The sequence below is a fragment of the Aedes aegypti genome, chromosome 3, assembly GCF_002204515.2.
Source record: "Aedes aegypti strain LVP_AGWG chromosome 3, AaegL5.0 Primary Assembly, whole genome shotgun sequence".
In the NCBI taxonomy this organism is placed as follows: Eukaryota; Metazoa; Arthropoda; class Insecta; order Diptera; family Culicidae; genus Aedes; species Aedes aegypti.
In genome coordinates, this window is record NC_035109.1 from 61,331,254 (window position 1) to 61,350,512 (window position 19,259).

At 35.4% G+C, this 19,259-nt stretch overlaps 1 protein-coding gene across 1 annotated transcript in view; it reads left to right on the top strand.

Annotated features, from left to right (window-relative positions):
• Positions 1 to 17,061: 17,061 nt before the first annotated feature.
• Positions 17,062 to 19,259, top strand: part of LOC5569835 (proline-rich extensin-like protein EPR1) — a 193,486-nt gene continuing 191,288 nt past the window's right edge. Inside the window, exon 1 of the mRNA XM_021851291.1 lies at positions 17,062 to 17,721. Within this exon, the coding sequence (XP_021706983.1) occupies positions 17,719 to 17,721 (3 nt within the window). The 5' untranslated portion in view covers positions 17,062 to 17,718. The remainder of the gene's footprint in view (positions 17,722 to 19,259) is intronic.

The following is a 19,259-nucleotide window of genomic DNA, read 5'->3' on the forward strand; positions in this document are numbered from 1 at the left end:
AAAAATCTGAATTTCATACAAATCCATGCATTTTTACTATAGCTAGAGCAGTTTAATTCATTTTGTATATTTTTTTCATATTAAATCATTAGTGGTTATTTTGTACCAGTTTTCCCTAATATAAAAATCTGAAATTTTGCGAAATATTTTCTTTTGTATAGGAAATTACCTCCTGTAAATTTCAGCTCGATCGGAGAACATCAATACAACCTCTCTATGCAATGGGGTTGCGGTACTCGCAAAATGGCTTGAGTTCAAACACTACTCCGAAAAAAAAAAATTTCGAAAATTTTTGAAACGGCATATCTGGATCATACCTCAAATGAAAGCCCATGAGTTGCCCTACAAAATGTCATATTTAGTTTTTTGACCTAGTTCGGTTGGCAAGAAAAAAATCGATTTGAAAATCACTAAACTTTTCATGGAAAACTCGTTTTTCTCGATTTGAAGCACTTTTAAAATCCAAATACCATGCCAACCTTAAAGTTTATATAACGTAGAGTAATCATGCCAAATTTCAACATAATCCGTGCACTTTTACTATAGTTATAACAATTGTTGTGGTTTAGCATGTTTAGTGACATGAAATCATTGGGAGTAATTTTGTCCCACTTCCCTCTAATATAAATATCTTAAATTTTGCAAAATATCTTCTTTTACATAGAAGAACAATCCCTGAAAATTTCAGCCTGATCGAAGATCATCGATACAAGAAGGGGTTGCGGCTCTCGCGAACTGGCTCTTAAATTTTCGAGAAAAAAAACTCTAAGGAATCTCGAGCGAAATTACAAATTTTATAGAAGAAAATTTTTGGAAAAATTCATTGAGAAGTAGGCAACAGCAGTTGGATAATCCCATGCAAAATTTGGTAGTACAGTATTGCCCATAAAAAAAAATCAAAAATTGTTTGAACGTGGATTAAGCCTGCACAAGCATCATTTTCATTGTTTTTATAAGTGAATGTTATTTCCTACTACCGCAGTATACGCTGACCTAACTTCGCTTTATTGAACAATTTTTATAATATTTTTTCCACTAGCCTGAAGAATGTATTGTCGCAAAAAAATCAAATATTTTTTTTATATGAAAGTCTGAAATTTTCGCATCACTCATAATTCTTGAAAATTTTGGTTTCGTTTTAAAATCTTCCGCCACAAAGATATTGAATAAGATGACTTAATAATAGAGTTTAAAGGTACAGTATTGGACAAAACATTTGCAACTTTTTCGATTTTCCATACAGAATGGTCAATTTTAGAGTATAAAAGCTCAGTTATTTATGGGCCGATTTGAATAAAACTGCCACAGTGCTTTAAAGATTCCTGAAATTTCAACATACATTTTTGAATGTCTTTTCCAAACACGAGTTCAAAAGCAATAACGATTGGACTAAAGTTAACTTTTTGACGAATTATGAAAAATTCCTTAATTGAACAAATTGAAGAAATTGCTCCATGGTATTTTCAGCAAACAAAACAAACAAGTTTGCTTAAGACAGTTTAGCCCAGGACATATACATTTTCAGACAAAAAGTATCAGACTACTATAAGCTAACTAAATCTGTAGGAACCGCAAAAAAAAAATTAAAAGTCAAATGTGCTACTAGGTTTTAGAACAATAACACTGTTCGACAAAAAAAAATTTGGATGGATCAGGGACGCGTTTATATGGGCCTTGAAGTGCAAGAAAAGTGTAGAAAGAGGCCGTTTTCAAATGATTTGCTGCACCCTTGGATTATTTTTTGACGAAGTTTGAAAACTTTGCATTTTAACCACAAAATGTATAATAAGCAGAATATCAATATATTTTCAAATTCGATTATTCAACCATTGAATTTGTCAAATCAATATTTTCTAGCACTAGATTGCTTCAGGGAAACGTGCACTATTTTTATATAATTTTTATATATGAATTTGGAATGTTAACGATCATTAAACAAGCATATGAGGATGTGCACCATATAAATACTACTTTTTTCTATTTCACACATCTGGTTCATTATATTATAATTATTATAGGTTCAAGAAGACGCTTGATTAGGATTTAATTTTTTGGTTCATTAGATAAAGCAATGAGCAATGCAATCCAGCAACATTTGATTTCAACAAGGATACGACTACGGAAAATTGATGTGTCTGTTATGTTTATATGGGCTGGTTTGTCTAATAAACTCTTAGCAGTAATACAAAATTAGGTTGGACACTGACATGTAAGTGGTCTTACATGAACTAGTCCGTTTATCAGGAGCCGATGGCGAAGTCTGTTGAAAATGTGATAATATTGTTGTTTGCGATTTCCAAAGATTTTGATAGGAACTCATTAAGAATAAAGTCTATTTGTTATCAGAAATTACAGACTAACGCTAAATAGCAACCAATAATACAGTAATCAACATTTTCACATTTTTTGTGACACCACTTGACAACCACTCATGCAGGAATGAACCCTTTTTGATTCAGTTTGTGCATAATGGACCAATGCACGAGTTAACTTATTTGAAGTTTGAGCGGTGCCGAATTCACCCGTTGCCATGGCCACATAAATAACACGGCAAAACTAAAACTTCAAATAGTGAACCCGTGAATAGGTCCATACTGATCATTTGTGAAAACTGATTTAGTGGTAACATGCCTGCTGAACTGAAAGTTTGATAAAAATTACCGAAAAATATGTGAAATGTTGAACCAAAAAAAAAAAACAGGAAATGGTTTAACCAGAAATTGTTTCATTTTACAAGTAAGAAGCAGGCATGTTACCACTAAATCAGTTTTCACAAATGATTAGTATTGTGCACAAACTGAATCAAAAAGAACTCACGCCTGCCAGAGCGGCTTTCGCAAAACATGTGACAATGTTGATTACTAAATTATTTGTTACTTTTTTATGTTATTCTGTAATTTTTCTAGGGATATTCTTATGAAAATGAATCTCACGATAAGTAAACTATTCTTAAAGAGTAACTATCGAAATATTTAGACATCGTCCCCTGATAAACAAGCTAGCACATGTAAGACCACTTACATGTCAGTGTCCAACCTAAATAAATTTTGTATTTATGCTGAGAGTTTATTAGACCAACCAGCCCATGTAAACAAAACAGACACATCAATTTTCCGTAATCCGTATTATTATCTAATGGAGCAAAGAATCAAATCCTAATCAAGCGTCTTCTTGAATCTATAATAATTATTATATGATGAAGCAGATGTGTGAAATAGAAAAAAGTAGTATTTATATGGTGCATATCCTCATATGCTCGTTAACATTCCAAATTCATACATGAAAATTATGCCAATATTCTTCTGAAATAGTGCACGTTTCCCTGAAGCGATCTAGTGCTAAAAATATTGATTTGACAAATTCAATGGTTGAATAATTGAATTTGAAAATATATTGATATTCTGCTGATTATACATTTTGTGATTAAAAATGCAAAATTTTCAAACTTCATCAAAAAATTATCCAAGGGTGCTGCAAATCATTTGAAAACGGCCTCTTTCTATACTTTTCTTGCACTTCAATACCCATATAAACGCGTCCCTGATCCATCCAAAAAAAAAAATGTTTTGTCGAACAGTGTAATTGACAGAAAATGACAATTAGAATGAAGTTCTTGTACCATGCTTGTTGTTTCTGTTAGATATTTTTTATGAAACTATTTTAATGGGCTTGTACAGATCATCCAGAATCTTGTACATCTGGTTCTACAGAAAAGACATCGAACCCTTGAATCTTTGTGTCAGTAACAGTTTTTTCCCTTTTAATTGACAACCACAATCGAACAACTTCCTGTTCAAACTGTTTTAATAGTCCTCCCCGTACCAAGAACACCCACCCGGATGTACTTTGTATGACATCCAAACAGTTTCCATCAGTATCGGTTAGTTACGTAATCGGTGCTCCCACTCAGCGACCGCTAGTCGGACGGCCGCATTTTATGTTCTGGGGTTAATTTAATCCTAATTAAGTGCTTTCATGCACCGCACAGGTCATTCCGAAGCCCCGTTTGTCCAGCTTACTTTATTGCCCCGTCCATTTCACGTGCGACGATCAAAGACGACGACACTCTCGAATGAACTTCCCTTCACCGCCTCGGGTGCAATGTAGTGACAGTTGTGTGGTGGTGAGTTCGTCGGTTATTCACCACTTCAGCTCTCTGAACGCGCGTCGATCTCCGTATGAACTCGTGTGTGGTAGCACGCGGATGCTGATCACGTTTTTCGTTACGCTCATTTCACTCTCACTCTCGATCGAGCAAAAACTGAACTCAAGTTCCCGCGCAATCCAAAGGTATGCGATATGCAAGTTTTTTTTTATGTCGATACGAAACGATTCACTGAATTGCTAGTACTGATGATGACGAAGCAATTTTTAACAATATTTCGTGAAGCATGATACAAAATTCGATATGGCACGGAATTTTTCGAAACAAAATGAAATTTAGATTTCGTGCAAAAATATGACTGAAAGATCTACACACATAGTGTGTTGATGCATAGAGAAAAATGATCTTTCGATGTCCACTATTATTTTTATATTAATTTTGAGTTATATACCCTCCTTTTTCGAATATGGTTCATAAAACACGGAGTGAAACCCGCTTCAAGAACACGTTCCTATTATTATAAATTATTCTAATAGACATTGGCGCTCTTGGCTGTATCATAGCAGTCTAACCACTGTGAATACGTTTGTGATAATTCATATCGTACCTGTAACCTCTAATGTTTAAACTATTTACCATCGTTACACGTGGGTTTTCTGAACTTTTGACCACTCAAACACGAAGGAGTTCTGGAAAAATGCAACGGTGTACGAATGTTACGGATCCTTTGATCCGTTCTTAAGCCAAATCCTAACATAAGCTAATTAAGCCTAATTAAGCCATCCTAACGTTCAAATATGTAAAAAAAAGCAACAACATAGCTTTCCCTAAAATAAGAACAACTTGTTTGTAATTGGTTTTTTAGGAATATGTCTCTGGAAAATCAATTGCAAATAATCTGAAAATCCTTGTTGAATTATCCAGCTTTTTACGCTAGCCATGCTATAAAATCTTTGACAGAAGCTGACTATCACCACTGAACTGAAACTCGAAAATAAATCCTTAGTAACCCATCACTCACTGAAATAATTTTCGTTGCTTTTCTGTCACTCAAACTAACATCTAATTCCGATTTGCTGTTACTTGCAGTAGCGGAAACTTGATTTGTTGAAGAATTCATCATTGTATTCGCCATTTCCGCCAGTTTCCCGATAGTACCGTCGCTGATTGTGAGAATAGCCTTGACACTCGACGGCATCCGTTGCAAAAACAACATCTTGAGAAGGTCGTCCGTGACATTCAATCTGGCGGCAAGCTCCATCATTTTCGCGAGGGAATGCGTTGGCCGCATGTCTCCCAAAACGCAGGCACACAACAGACGTTCCAGTCTTCCTTCTGCGGACAGTTGAAACAGTTGGGTTAGATATGAAAACAAGGATAAAGACAGAAGGAATGTTAGTGATTGTTACATGCTTTACTGCAGTATGGGCCTACATTGAAGTCATACAAAATTCGCTCTTTGGATTCCCACGATAACCATCCCTGAAACTAATGATAAACAACACAAAATAATCCGAAAGAGCAAAAACCTTGATGTTCCAATGTAGGACAATCCAGCTTTATTGCATGTGAGAAGTTCTTAGTGGTATTCTCACAACGGCCATTCAGAATGGTTCGACTGATGTAGATAAAAGATTATTGTGATAGAATTATTACAACATGTTAGTAAGCTCAGAACAATTATTGGATTTGCAACTGTTAATTTAGAAAGTTAAGCTAAGGGTCGGTTATTGTAAACTTTTAGATAAGCAGAAGTAAAGCAGGAACGCGAAGTAATGACCTTCCATCCCATCTTCAAGTGCTCCCCACAAGCACAACACTTCATTCTGGCACTTTAGAACGTCCATGTTGTAACTTGTTCACATAAGAAATCTGCCTCGACCGAGTTGGCAGAACACGCCCATACCCCTTTCTGAACAAAAGGACAGGGCCAAAAACGAAAAAGATTATTCCCGCAAATTCGTTTGATTGACAGAAAGAAAAACAATGAAATTTGACGGTTCGTCAAGGCATGCTGAGGATATATTTCCAAGTTTCAGTTCAGTGCTGATAGTCAGCATCTGACAAATATTTTATAGCATATTGTTTTTATGGCGAGCGTAAAAAGCTGGATATAAACTAATTTATTATTTTTCACAAGAAATATTTGGCAACGTCCATGAGGAATTCTTCCCGTATTTAAGTATTTAAAAAATATTTACTAACAACTAATTTGGAGATCTCTGAGACCATTTCCTAAACATTTGCAAGAAATTCAATCAGAATAGTTAAAGGCATTTAAAAAAAATACCATGAATGAAAAAACCAAGAACATCTACGAAAAAATATATTTACCAATACTAAAAACTTAAACTTCCGATATTCTCATTCCTTTCTGAATTCATTCAGTTATTTTGTCAAAAATAATGACCAAGGCATATTAGCTGGAACTCCACCCAAAACTCTCCGAGATTGGAGCTGCTTTCAGAAATTTCTTGAAAATTCTTCGATCATTTCAACAAAATATTGCGTAAAACATCCTTAATCGAAAAAACCAGATATTGATTGAATTCTTACAGTAATTTTGTATGAAGTTATAATAAAAATTTGAATTATCGTTGCTTTCGGCATTGTGTGAGAGATTTCTTCAGGTATTTCACCAGAAACAGTTTAACGTATCCAGTCCTATGAATCTCAAAAACTTACTAAACAGCCGTGAGTCAGAGTAAAGAAATTCAGTTTGTCGATCTTACGTGGTTTGCAGACAAATGTCAACGCGTTCCTCTCTGAACCAACTTGATGTTCAGTTAGTTCGCTTATTAATAAATAAATTTCGGAATTACAAAACGACGTAAGTAAGATTTTAAATTTTCTAAACCACATCACTACTTTCATGGCTCTAGCCTATTGTGTGGAGAGACAAAATTACTTAACCAATCAAAATAAAACACTAATTGGTTCAATCTTACGCTGATTCAAAGACGTCGTGAGTATTAAAGCGAAACGGTGTATTATTTTGTTATTATTGTTTTGTAGGAAGACAAACAAATTTGGTAGCGTGCTACTTGCATGTGAATTTTTTAGGATACACTTAAAGAAAAATGTGTCAACATGAAGATTTGTTTTAATAGATTGAGAAATAAGTTTTTAATTCTTCTCATTTTCTTCTTCAAGCCGTGTGAAACCTACATATGTCGATTTGAAAAAGGAATCGAGAATTGAATTTAAAATTTTCAAGAATGTTCATGTTTGTACATAAAACGGCCGAAAATTTGAAAAATTTTCAAAATTTTGTAGAGAGATTGCAAAAGTACATGTTTTGCTACAAATAACAACTTAATGTGTTAACAATTATGGATTAAATCGGTTATGATTTCTGAGATACAGTTATTCGAAGTTTGCTAGGTGAACCATAGTTGATGAATTTTAAGCAGTCCAATTTTGCTGACTTTTCCGCACTTACGATGCTGCCAAAAATCGAAAACAAAACAGATTAATCTCAAATTTTGATAAATCGTCACTAGTGTTGGGAAAAGTTCTGAGATTCACGCTACAGTAGCCAAGCAAAGCAAGCATAGTCAGCAGCAGCAGTGAAAATCACGCTTATCGCTGCTGTAGGCAAAATGCCTTGAAAGTAGCAAAACGCCCGTAGCTAATGGCAACCCAAAATTACAGTAGAAAAATGTGCTATTTCCGGGTGCATCTCCCGTGTTTGCCACGATGACACTACTGTGCTGCATCAATACCCGGACGCCTAAAGCGATACGCATATTCAAATGCTTGTATATAAATGGGTAATCGTTATTTTGTTATGTATTACTTTGAGACGATAACTGTTAGGTTAGAACTTGATAATTTTCACAATATATACAATGAATTTAATGAAAATACGGTAAAAATTAAGTTAATTCTGCACCATGGCGTGTCCACAAATCCGGACACATGAATCAAAATCCGGACATCGATGTATCAAATTCCGGACATTCAAATTATCACAGCTGTTTTCACATAAAACTTAAAAAATATTAAACACACCTTCACATCACGATAAACAGAATGATAGAATTGTAAACATAATATTTGTTCTCTGTTGGATGATCCTGAATCATTATAAAACGTTGTTTTTCAGGTCTTAAAATTATACTGTGATGTGTGCATTATTTCTCATAGTATTCACACATAATTTACTCTCATTTTCAGTTTATATTGTTCATAATCCATATGATACAATTTTTGAACACTTTTTCTAGATTTTCGAACAATTATAATGTAATATTTCTTGTTGAACCTTGAAAAAATTGATATTAAAGCACTGTGTCCGGATTCGAAACCACACGTATAAGTATCCGGACAGTATTCTTCTAGCACGAAACTATGTGTATTTTCAGTAAATTCTTCAAAACTATCGAATTTATCAAGATAAAAACACAAACAAATCACTACATAACATGTATCACTAATGATTAGCACGTAAAAGACGCGTAATTAGTTGTCGAATTGCGATGCCGCATTGAGTGAATTCCTTCGGTATTCGTTAATTTTGTAAATAAACGCGTCCGAGTGAAACTGACTTTTGTGTTTGTCTTTACCGTTGTTTTACAAGGCTACCTTGATGTCAATTCATGTTACAATGGTCAACAGTAGTTAACATTAATCGTAGGAATAATATTCTTACATTTTGAAAGGATATTTAACATTCAAATAATTGAATTTCATCAGAGTGTCCGGATATTGGTCCCGTCCGGATTTTGATTCATCACGGTACTGATTTGAAAAATTCATGCACCCAACAAAGAATACTTGATGAGACTCACGCTTTTGAGCTACTGTAGTCAGGAAAGTCACGTGCGATTCGCGAAATTCAAGCCTACTACTACTATACCATTCCCAGCCCTGATCGTCACTCAATGGTATAGAAGTCTACAGAAAATATTAACTTTCTCGGAGATACGACTATGATTATTACGTTCTAGATTATGGCCTTCAAGTAATATGCTCAAGAACGGGTTTTAGGTTATGATCCGACGTTTCGGACACATTTATTGTGCCTTTTTCAAGGAATTAACTGTGTTCCGTTTGCTCGTCAACGTGCCCACAGCATAGGCAGCATAAGACAACATACAGCATTTTGCCCGTTCTGGTACTAAAAACGATCCAAGTCGCAGAACTTCGATAAAGTTGCCTGTTTATCGCCAATTTTTATTCTTATTGTCCAGGGATTGTATCACAAACTCCTCCAAGATAATCTCTCTCGTAATCTCTATAGCAATTTTCATGAATTCAAGTAGGTATTTCGTCAGAGATTCCTCCGAGAATTCCTCTATGAATTTCTCCAAGAAGAACAATTGAATCGTCTCTAGATTGTTTTGGCCGGTTCCAAAATGGCTCCATTAACACCTTTATCAACTCCACCATGAACTCTGTTTGATGTTACTCTAGGCTAGGGATTGCTCCAAACAATATTCCAGGGATCTCTGCAGGAATATCTATACATATACCTCGAGATTTTGCGAGGAGTTTTTCCAATGACTTTTCCATAGATTCCTCCAGTATAATCTCTGCTGAGATACCTCCAGGAATTTCGCCAAGGATTTCTCCGATATATTTTTAACCAATTGTTCTACGAACTACTCCAAGGTTAGCTCTAAGGATTTCTCCAGGGACCCATTCAGGAATTTCTTCAAACGTTTTCTTCTTATATTCCTAAAAGTCTTCCTGCAGAAGCCTTACCAGAGACTCCTACAAGGATTCCACCATGAAAATCTCTACAAAAATTTTGACTTTATCCAGGAGTTCTTCCAGTGTATTCTGCAGAATAATAACATAATAACATCAGAGTTATTCCTGTTATTTCTACAGTGGTTACTGCAGAAATTCTTCCAAGCACACAAGCAGATTTTTTTTCCAGGCAGACCTCTCATTCCTACAGGAATTAATCTGGATATTGCTTTAGGAATCCCTCCAGGGATTTCACCAAGAATTTCTTCAGGGTTTTTAAAGACATTACTTTAAGAATTCCTGTACGAATTCCTAATGAATTCCTCCAAGAATTTAATCAGGAATTACCCTAAGGATTCCTCCAGGGATTCCTCAAAGATTTTTTCCAGGAATTGCTCGAGGAACTCCTTTACTGAAGAAATTAAATAAAAAAAACCTGGGTAAATTCCTGGATGAATCGCTGGAGAAATTCCTTGAGCCATCCCGGAGGAACCTCTAGAAAAAAATAAAGGAGAAATCTTTAGAGTAATCCCTAGAGATCCTTGGACTATCCCCTCTAGGAAAAATATGGATCTCTGTAGTATTACATGCTAGAAGAATACCCAGTTTCCTTGAAAAAAAATCCTTGAGTAATCCCTGAACGATTCTTTGGAATCTCCTCAGAAAAAAATCTTTCAGAAATCTGGATGAATACCCGCGAAAATCTCTGGAAGAAGTCCTGAAGAAACCACTTGAACTATTTTTTTTATATTTTTCTGAAGTAATTCTTGGAAAAAAAACCTGAATGAATTGCTGGGTAAATTTCTGGAGGGATCCCTGGAGAGATTTTTCTGGTAAAATCCCTGAGGGAATCTCTGGAGAAATTCCTATAGGAATCTCTGAATGCTTATTTGGGTAAATTGCTGAATGAATCAATGAAAGGCTTCTTGGGTAAAATTACGAAGGGATCTTTGACAGATTACCTAAATTGATTGCTGAAGGAATCTTAGGAGACTCCCTGGAAGAATCACTGTGAAGATTATGCGGGAGGGATCCCTGAAGAAATCACTGCAGAGATATTTCGAGAGAAATTCCAAGATTATCCTCGGAGAAATTTCTGGACAAATCGCTGGATATTTATCTGGAGGAACCCATGAAGAAATTTTCCTAGAGGAATCAAGGCAAAGATTTAATTCCTTGAGAAATTTTGATTCCATAGTTAATACTCAGAGATTTGTTGGTGGAATTCTTGAAGGAATCCCGGATGATTTTGTAGAAAGCTAAAACGAATCATTGAAATCATTTTTGAGGTAATTCATGAAAGTTTACCTGGAAAACACCTTGGAATAATTAACGTAAGGGTTTTCCAGGAGATATTCCTTATGGAATTCCTCGAGAAACCCCTCAGAAAAATCGTGAAGTAAAGAATCCCTGGAGATATTCTGCAGCAATCCCTTAAGGAATCCATGGAGACCTGTAGAGCACCAAGGGTACCCATGGAGGAATTTCTGATGAAAAATCCCTAAGATTTTTTTTTTAGACAAATCCCTGTGGATATTTTCCTTCAGAAATCCCTGGAATAATCCTTGGAGGAATCCTAGTAGGAACTCCTGGCAGAATTACTGAAGGTATTGATGGAGCCCTTTTTGGAGCTGGTCTCAAAAATCAGTGATCAAAATTTCTTCCTGGAGGAATCCCTGGTAGAACCACTGATGACATCCCTAGTGAAATCCCCTGACAAATCGCTGTAGAAATTGCTGTTGATTATCTCGGAGGAATTTTTTGTAAAACATCTTGAGAAATCTTTGAAGTTATTCCTGGATAAGTCTCTGGAAGAATCTTTGGGGAAAGTTCTGAAGATATATCGGGTAGAGATAAAAAAGAAACTGGAGTTTTGTTTGAACTGGTCCCATAACTGCGTTTGCGGTCAAAAGTTCTTATTCGTCTGCTATATAATTTTTTTTACTTATAGGTACAACACATGAATGTCGAATGATGTCAATTCGCTATACTATCGAATTTTTCCTAATTGGGCTCAACGGAAATAAATGGACAGTTAATAGTTTTGTCGATTACGCGTCTTTCAAAGTCGTGTTGCCTGACAAATACAAGGAACCCGCCTTGCAAGCTAATACATGGCCTGTTGGAGTAATGTATCGCGAATTTTTTGAACGACCCAGGATAACTTGGAGGCCAGTGAAAAGTTATAAACTATGTATGATGATTGTTGAATGTAGTTTTTAATTTGAATGTTATTATGATACTTGTATTCACATCTAGTTGCCGTCACGATGATGTACCTCTTATAAATTATGTAATTCTAACGTTGACATGTTTTGTACCTGTTCTGTTGTATTGAAATTGTAATTGATTTGAAAATAGTGAGCCATTTTGTATAGTATATTAGCTTGTAAGTATCAGTCTGTACAGTTTCCAAACTGAAGATGAAGAATAAATAAAATAATAATAAAATAAAATAATGTATAATACGGATATAAAGCTATAAGAACGAAAATTGATTGAAAAATTGATTTTTGAGAGTGGTTCAAAATGCATTATGCATAGTGCATGATGTGTAACTGTTTCTCGACGCATTAGGGAGGTTGAGAAACCTTCTATTTTATTATCATCATTTCAAATTTGAAGGAAGGTGAAATTCCTGGTGGATTCCTTCAGGACTTCAATGGTGAATCTTGTAGATTCAATTAGCTTTTCCTTGAATGCTAACTAATATCAAAAGTTAATAAAGTTTCATTGCCACTTCAATGAACTAGAATTTGACCTCGTGCTTGACGTTTAATATTACTGAAACGACAAAATTCGCTGCAAATGTTCTCTGCAAACAGCAATGAAGCCATGTTTATCAAGATGTATCCAGTATCTTTTCAAACAAAGTTGCAACTTGACTTCGCTGCATGCAAGTTACGTTTCAACGCCCACAACTCAAGAAGATTCATGCCAGTTCCAGTTCCACATAATTTTCGACCAGTATATATTATCTAGTACCGTAATCCGGGGTATCATTGATCAGTGGGGTAACATTGATCGGAATGACTCATCTAATCAAAAGTTCGTATTATCATTTATTGATGAAACATTTCCAAATCATGAATGGTGCTTTTCTTTCTTATATTCATGAGCTAATGAAAGTGAATATTTTTGCGAAAATTGCGTTTACCTTATGCGTAACTTTGTCGGCTTTTCGAAATAATGATTTTAATTGTTAAGGATGACACTTCCAAAGATTCATGTCTCACATAAGTTCTGCAAACGATATAAGCAAGGAAAATGTGGTTCTTACTAAAAATGACATCGCCAAAAACGATACCGTTGTCAAAATTTTTATAAGTATGGTCAATTAGGCAATATTACCGAATTACTGTTAAGAATGTAAAATTCCCTTAGGAAATTGTCTACCTTTAGGCGTATTCCGTGATTCAAGGTGTTTTTAATTTTAAAATAACTCAAAAAGTAAATGACTTGTAAGCGATTGGCCTTCATATTCGGCTTCAGGGGCCATGATTTAAGTAAGTAACGACATTTGAAGTATTACCGAACGTTGCTTACATAGGTGATCAATGTTACACGGTGTGCTGAAACACACATATTATCGAACTTGCATGAACCTCCGATCTTTTTTCACTAAAAGTTAGCCTTGGTAGTCAAAATAAGCTTGCGGCATATTAAAAAATCTTTCATCGGCAAAAATTTGAATAAAGTCGATTTTTGTATTTTTGGCCCTTACCCATACATGGGTTCATAGGAGAATATTAGATTTACACTAATATGATGACTTTTAACGGCTTGAATACCAATTTGACATATCTTTAACATGAATGAACTCTTAGATGTTTTAAATTAAGCATCATTTTCTACATACACTCACACAATATGACCAGCCCATGATAGTATGCCGTATTTTATATAATGGAAAATTCAATTTTCACTTCAAAAAAGCTCATACGAACGCTTTGTACTCTTCTTTCTGAATCAAATCAGTAATATTCTAAGTATGCGGCATAGTTTTTCAATAAGAATAGGAATTCCAAGAAATGGATACACATGGCAGTATAGGCTGTATTCATGTGTTTATACGCGCAAAAGTCTTGAAAGAGGGTTCACTATAACATGATTAACAGTAAATGGCTTATATAGCCTTAATGTGGTCTCAAGCTCATCGTGATACAAGTTTTGTGCAATCACTAATCTACTCATAAGTAATGGGCACATTATATTTGGGGTTTGAAGTACCTGATTTTGAATAAAAGGGCTGGATTACTTCGGATCGACATTATGTCATCACTCCAATTGTTTGTAATAAGATGAATAATAAATGTTGCGAAGATAACGAATCGATCCGACGTTATCACGACTTCGCACTTATGGAGGGCACATTTTGCGAAATAGACACAACAATTTTAATAACCAACATGGACACATAAATTTTAGTATCGTTAAACGAGGTATCTTTGATAATGCGGGTAACTTTGATAGTGCGGGATCCGCAACGTACTAAACGAAATCACAAACATTATGTTATTCAGTTAAGGAAAACGAATGCGAAAGTAAGGAGTATCAGTGTGACACTTCATCTCGGAGCTGTTTTCGTGCCAATGGAGAGTATTTGAGGCTTTATATTCAAATATTAAAAAATTATGAGCACTCTCACGCTCACAAACAATCTGTTTTACGATCATTATTTGATAAATTATAATGAGTTCGGTACGTATGCTTGATGGCCTAGCTATAGTAGAACATGAATCCGGTATCAAACCTCATAGCGAAAAAAAGATTTAAAATTTGGAATCATGTGTTATATAGTTATTTGTTGAAATAACAAATAGTTTGTGGTGGATTTTCATGTGTTTATCTACTCATAATAAATGTTACCCCATTACCAAAAACTGACTTTCGATAAATGAAAAATTATAGATTCATTCAGTTGGAACCGTTATGCAATCTTTCTTGTGCAATCGGTAACTAACATACCGGTGCTTGTTTCACAAATAAAAAAAAAACGTATTTAAATTTTCTCTCAAAAAACTATTAAAATTACCCCGTTTTATGTTATGTATTTAGTTTTAAGTAGGTGAATGTGACTAAGGATATGTTAATGATGTGAGGTTTTATATGTAACGATAATATGTAATATGTAACGATATTTTACAATATTTGTGTGCGTTCTAGATCTGGATGTAGACACACCGTATACAGATTTGCGTAAAATCTTCCTCCATCTTTCAATCAAAACAAATGTGAATAACAAGACCAGCCAGAGTGAAATACCATACAAAATCGAAACAGTACATTGCCCTATATAACTGTATGGCTGTTTATTTTAATGGTTGTATGTAATTATATAATTGTCTGCTATCTTTAAAAAGCTTCATGTTCAATAACGAACTCCCATGATTTCAATTATTCAGTAGAATTGGAAATATTAATGGAAATTTGATAAGATGTATTATGTTTACCTTAATAAATTTATGTAAAAATGCGAATTCGGTAATAAACGGCATACCACCATGGACTGGTCACATTATGTGAATGTAGGTAAAAATTATGCTCAATTTGAAACGTCTATAATCAATTCGTTATCAAGGTACCTATATCAAATAAGTCTTTGAGCTGTTGCAATGCATCAAAATTAGTGGAACTCTAACATTCTCCTATGAACTCATATATGGGAGAAGAGTAAAAATACAAAAATCAACTTTTTTCAATTTTTTGCCGATGAAAGATTTTTTAATATTCCGCAAGCGTTTTATGACTATCAAAGCTAACTTTTAGTGAAAAAAGATCGGAGGTTCATGCAAGTTCGATAATATGTGTGTTCCAGCACACCGTGTGTTACCCCATATCAGCTAAATCAAAAAATCGCCTTAAACATTTTTTTAAAATGCTTAAATCTTTCAATAAACAAAATACAGTATATAGTCTCGAGCTATGGGTGGCCGTACTTGTTTTGAAAATTAAAAAAAATGCAACATTTGCATTTTCAAACGAAATATTAAAGAAACATTCAAAAAAATGATCAATGTTACCCCGGATTACGGTTATCAAGATTTTCATTTGGTTCACTCTGATTGAACGCATATTTTAATATTTTGGGTCCTCAATTCACTGACTCATCTAAACATTAGATTTAAAGCTATCGTAATGTCACTGATTTCGGGATTCAATATATGGATTCCTGTAGAATTTACGACACTGATATTGGTAATCCGATGAAGGATGTTGGTAATCTGTTAATCAGAGAGTTATGAACCCAGCTTGACCATGTAAACATTAAAGGATTGTTATTTTGCAAGAAATGGTTCAGTCAGTGTGTATCAGTGGAATGGACCAGTGCACTTAATCTATCAAAAAATCGTTCTAATATAGGATTGGATTATGCTTGTCTATGATTATCTGTTCACATTATATTGTTTGAAAGTAACACAAATATATTGAACCAAAATTTTCACAAATAAAAAAATTGCAAAGTGTTAGACATCAAGCCCATTCTTCTCAAACAATTGAATATGCCACGTGGTCCACTTTGACCTAACGCCGAAGTTATGAGTCCTTTTGTTAACAATTGACAACTCTTATTAGCTCCAAGAGATATTTTTATTCTTGAGTTAAAACAAACTGTGCTGCTTGAGACGTGCTTCGAGAAGTTGTCAATAAAGTTACAACCAAAAGATTAAAAATTGACATTTAATAATAGTGCTGAATAGACCATTTAAGAAAAGATAACGAGATCCGAATCGTTCATCAAAAACTACGGCGATTCAAAATCCACAAAAACTGCAAGCGTCGTGAAAATCATGATTGTTTCAACGAATATATATTTACATGCATGTAAACGTAGAAGTGCAAGCAACCGTTATATATTGTTTTTGCATTATTTGTTGTAATATTGGAGCTCGCATATCTTATATAGCATTTGCATCAAAATAGCAACGAAAAGATAAGAATTATTGGAATGTTTTACTTATCTTTCCAAGGCATAAAAATCATCTAGTCCGGTCGCTCTGAACACCTTGACAAGATCATTCGAAATACCGCATACTCTTAATTCACTCTCACTCTCGATCATCGCTGAAGCTGAACTCTCAGGTTCCCGTGCGATCACCCATCATGTTGCAAGCTAGCGACGAACCCTTCCGACCGCACAATAATGATGCGACTGCGAGGGGGCAGCACGGAGTGGGATCCTCTCTCTCTCTCAGGGCTTTGGTGGCCTCGGCACGGTCACAGCATTCCGTCCATCCGTCGGCTTCTGTTTCTTCCGAAGGGGTTTTGTCTCTCCGGGTCGGATCGAGGAAAAACATCCAAACTTGATCTGTATAATAGCGTTGTGCGGGTTAAATTTTGAAGGCATTTAGCAAATTAACGTCGAACCCGTCAGGTGGTTTTCGGAAACCGCGTTTAGTATTGGGAGTGTCATTTTGATTCCTTTTATATTTTTTTGGTTCGCTCGGTCGCTTTACGGTGAAAGCCGGTTCTCGATTCGAAGATTTCGGTACCTTTGTGCAGTTGGTGGTGAACTAGAAAAAATATCGTGGAAATTCTTCCCGAAGAGGATAAAGCAAGGATCTAAAGTGGAATCGTGCGTGCCTGGAATACGAAATCGCTAACAAAAAGTAGAAAGGATCGGTGGAATTTAAAACGATTACCTGTTGTTGTTTTTTGCCCTGGCGAACAAAGCTGGGCACAACGAATACGGAACCGGCAAGGGATTGTGTGAAAGTGCTTTAACGATTCCCCCCGCTGATCCGAGGGAACCCGAAGTGGTTTTTAGGAACAAGCGAGAATTTATCGGAAGAGTGCACGGCGAAGTGAAAGCATACATTAGGGCGTAGGATTTTCCGCGCTCTGCTTGAGAAGAAGGAGAAGGATATCGGGACTAAAGGAGACACTCGTCGCGAGGATAAATTTTGCAAATCGAAATGGTAAGTGAAAAAGCATTCGGAAAATGTGCGGCGCTTTCGGATTGTTTGCTTATTTCCGGTAAATGATTCTGCGAAGGCGGGACAATCTGTGTGTGGGTGTGTAGGCGTGAGGGGTTTTGGGTGACATGGTGCGATATAGACCGATAGAACTGCAAATTGATTCGGTAAAGGTGCGGGGGAAAGTGCTGTTAGTTTTGCTCTAGAGCGTGAAATTTATTGATATTTAACGAGCAGATTTGGTTTTCGTGTTGATTTGTGAAGGGATATTCCAAAATGGACTGTTTTTGGTTGGAAATAGAGAGAGGACAATAAGTGGATCAGAAAGACATCAAGACTGACAAATAGCAGATAGTAGATGTTTCACCTTGATACAGAAGGCAAATAACAGCAATTGTGATTCTTGGGACAGAATCTGCTTCTCAGCTTAGTGAGAACTTCCACAGTTATTAACTGAGAGCTTTCTTTGCCAAAGTTGCCATTTTCGCATTCGTATATTGTGTGCCAGGTACGATTACACTCTATGCCCAGGGAAATCAAGGAAATTTCCATTACGAAAAGATCTTGGACCGACCGGGAATCGAACCCGGACATTTTCAGCATGGCTTTGCTTTGTAATCGTGGACTCTAACCACTAGGCTAAGGAAGGCCCCATTGATTATTCGTATAGAATATAATAACGGACTTAGTGAAAGAACTGTACAGTTTAGACATTTTTCAAACTAAATATGAATGTTATAAATCGTGTGGTGATTTGGTGGTAGTGATACCGTTTTGACTCATATTCCGAACACTTAAGGCCAAGCGTGACTTCAAATGCATTTCATGGACATAAATTAGATGATATCTATGAAAATTTCAATTCATTCGTCAAGCCTGATTGTTAGCTGTTTGGTGTGCCGGTAAAAATGTTTATTTTAACGTGTTTAGTATTATTTTTATGTAAAAGTATGGAACAATATTTTGATTCAAATGCCGAACACTGTGTTCATTCTGTCTCATATTCCGAACACTTTGATTCAAATTCCGAACAGCACGAATAAATAGAATTCAAATTAAGAATTTCGCAAACATATTAATCTGAGCTGATTTTACTAGCCTCGAGTTAGAGAATCATCACTACTCCCGAGGTCTAAAATAGATTGGAATATGTTAAAATTGAATTGCAATTGACTACCATTTCCTACTAATTTGATGACACATTTCAGTGAAACATTTCAACCAAATCGCCATACAAAAAGCGGGTGTTCGGAATTTGAGACAAAACGGTAAATGCATCACAAAATATAATGAACCAAACGAAACTGAAGAATAATATGCGTTTAGCAAAGCATAACACAGACTGTGTTGATCGGAGCTAGTAAGAATTGCACTTCAATCCAAATGAATAAGGGATGGGACTATCGGCTTATTCTCCAAGTGCACATCAAAGTAGTTCTCATATTCTTGATCAATAACGGTGCCGGCCAAGACCGTACAGTCAGTTGGAATGGGAATGGAATGTCAGTGTGTAATAATTGTTGCTTCAAGATACCGAGAAT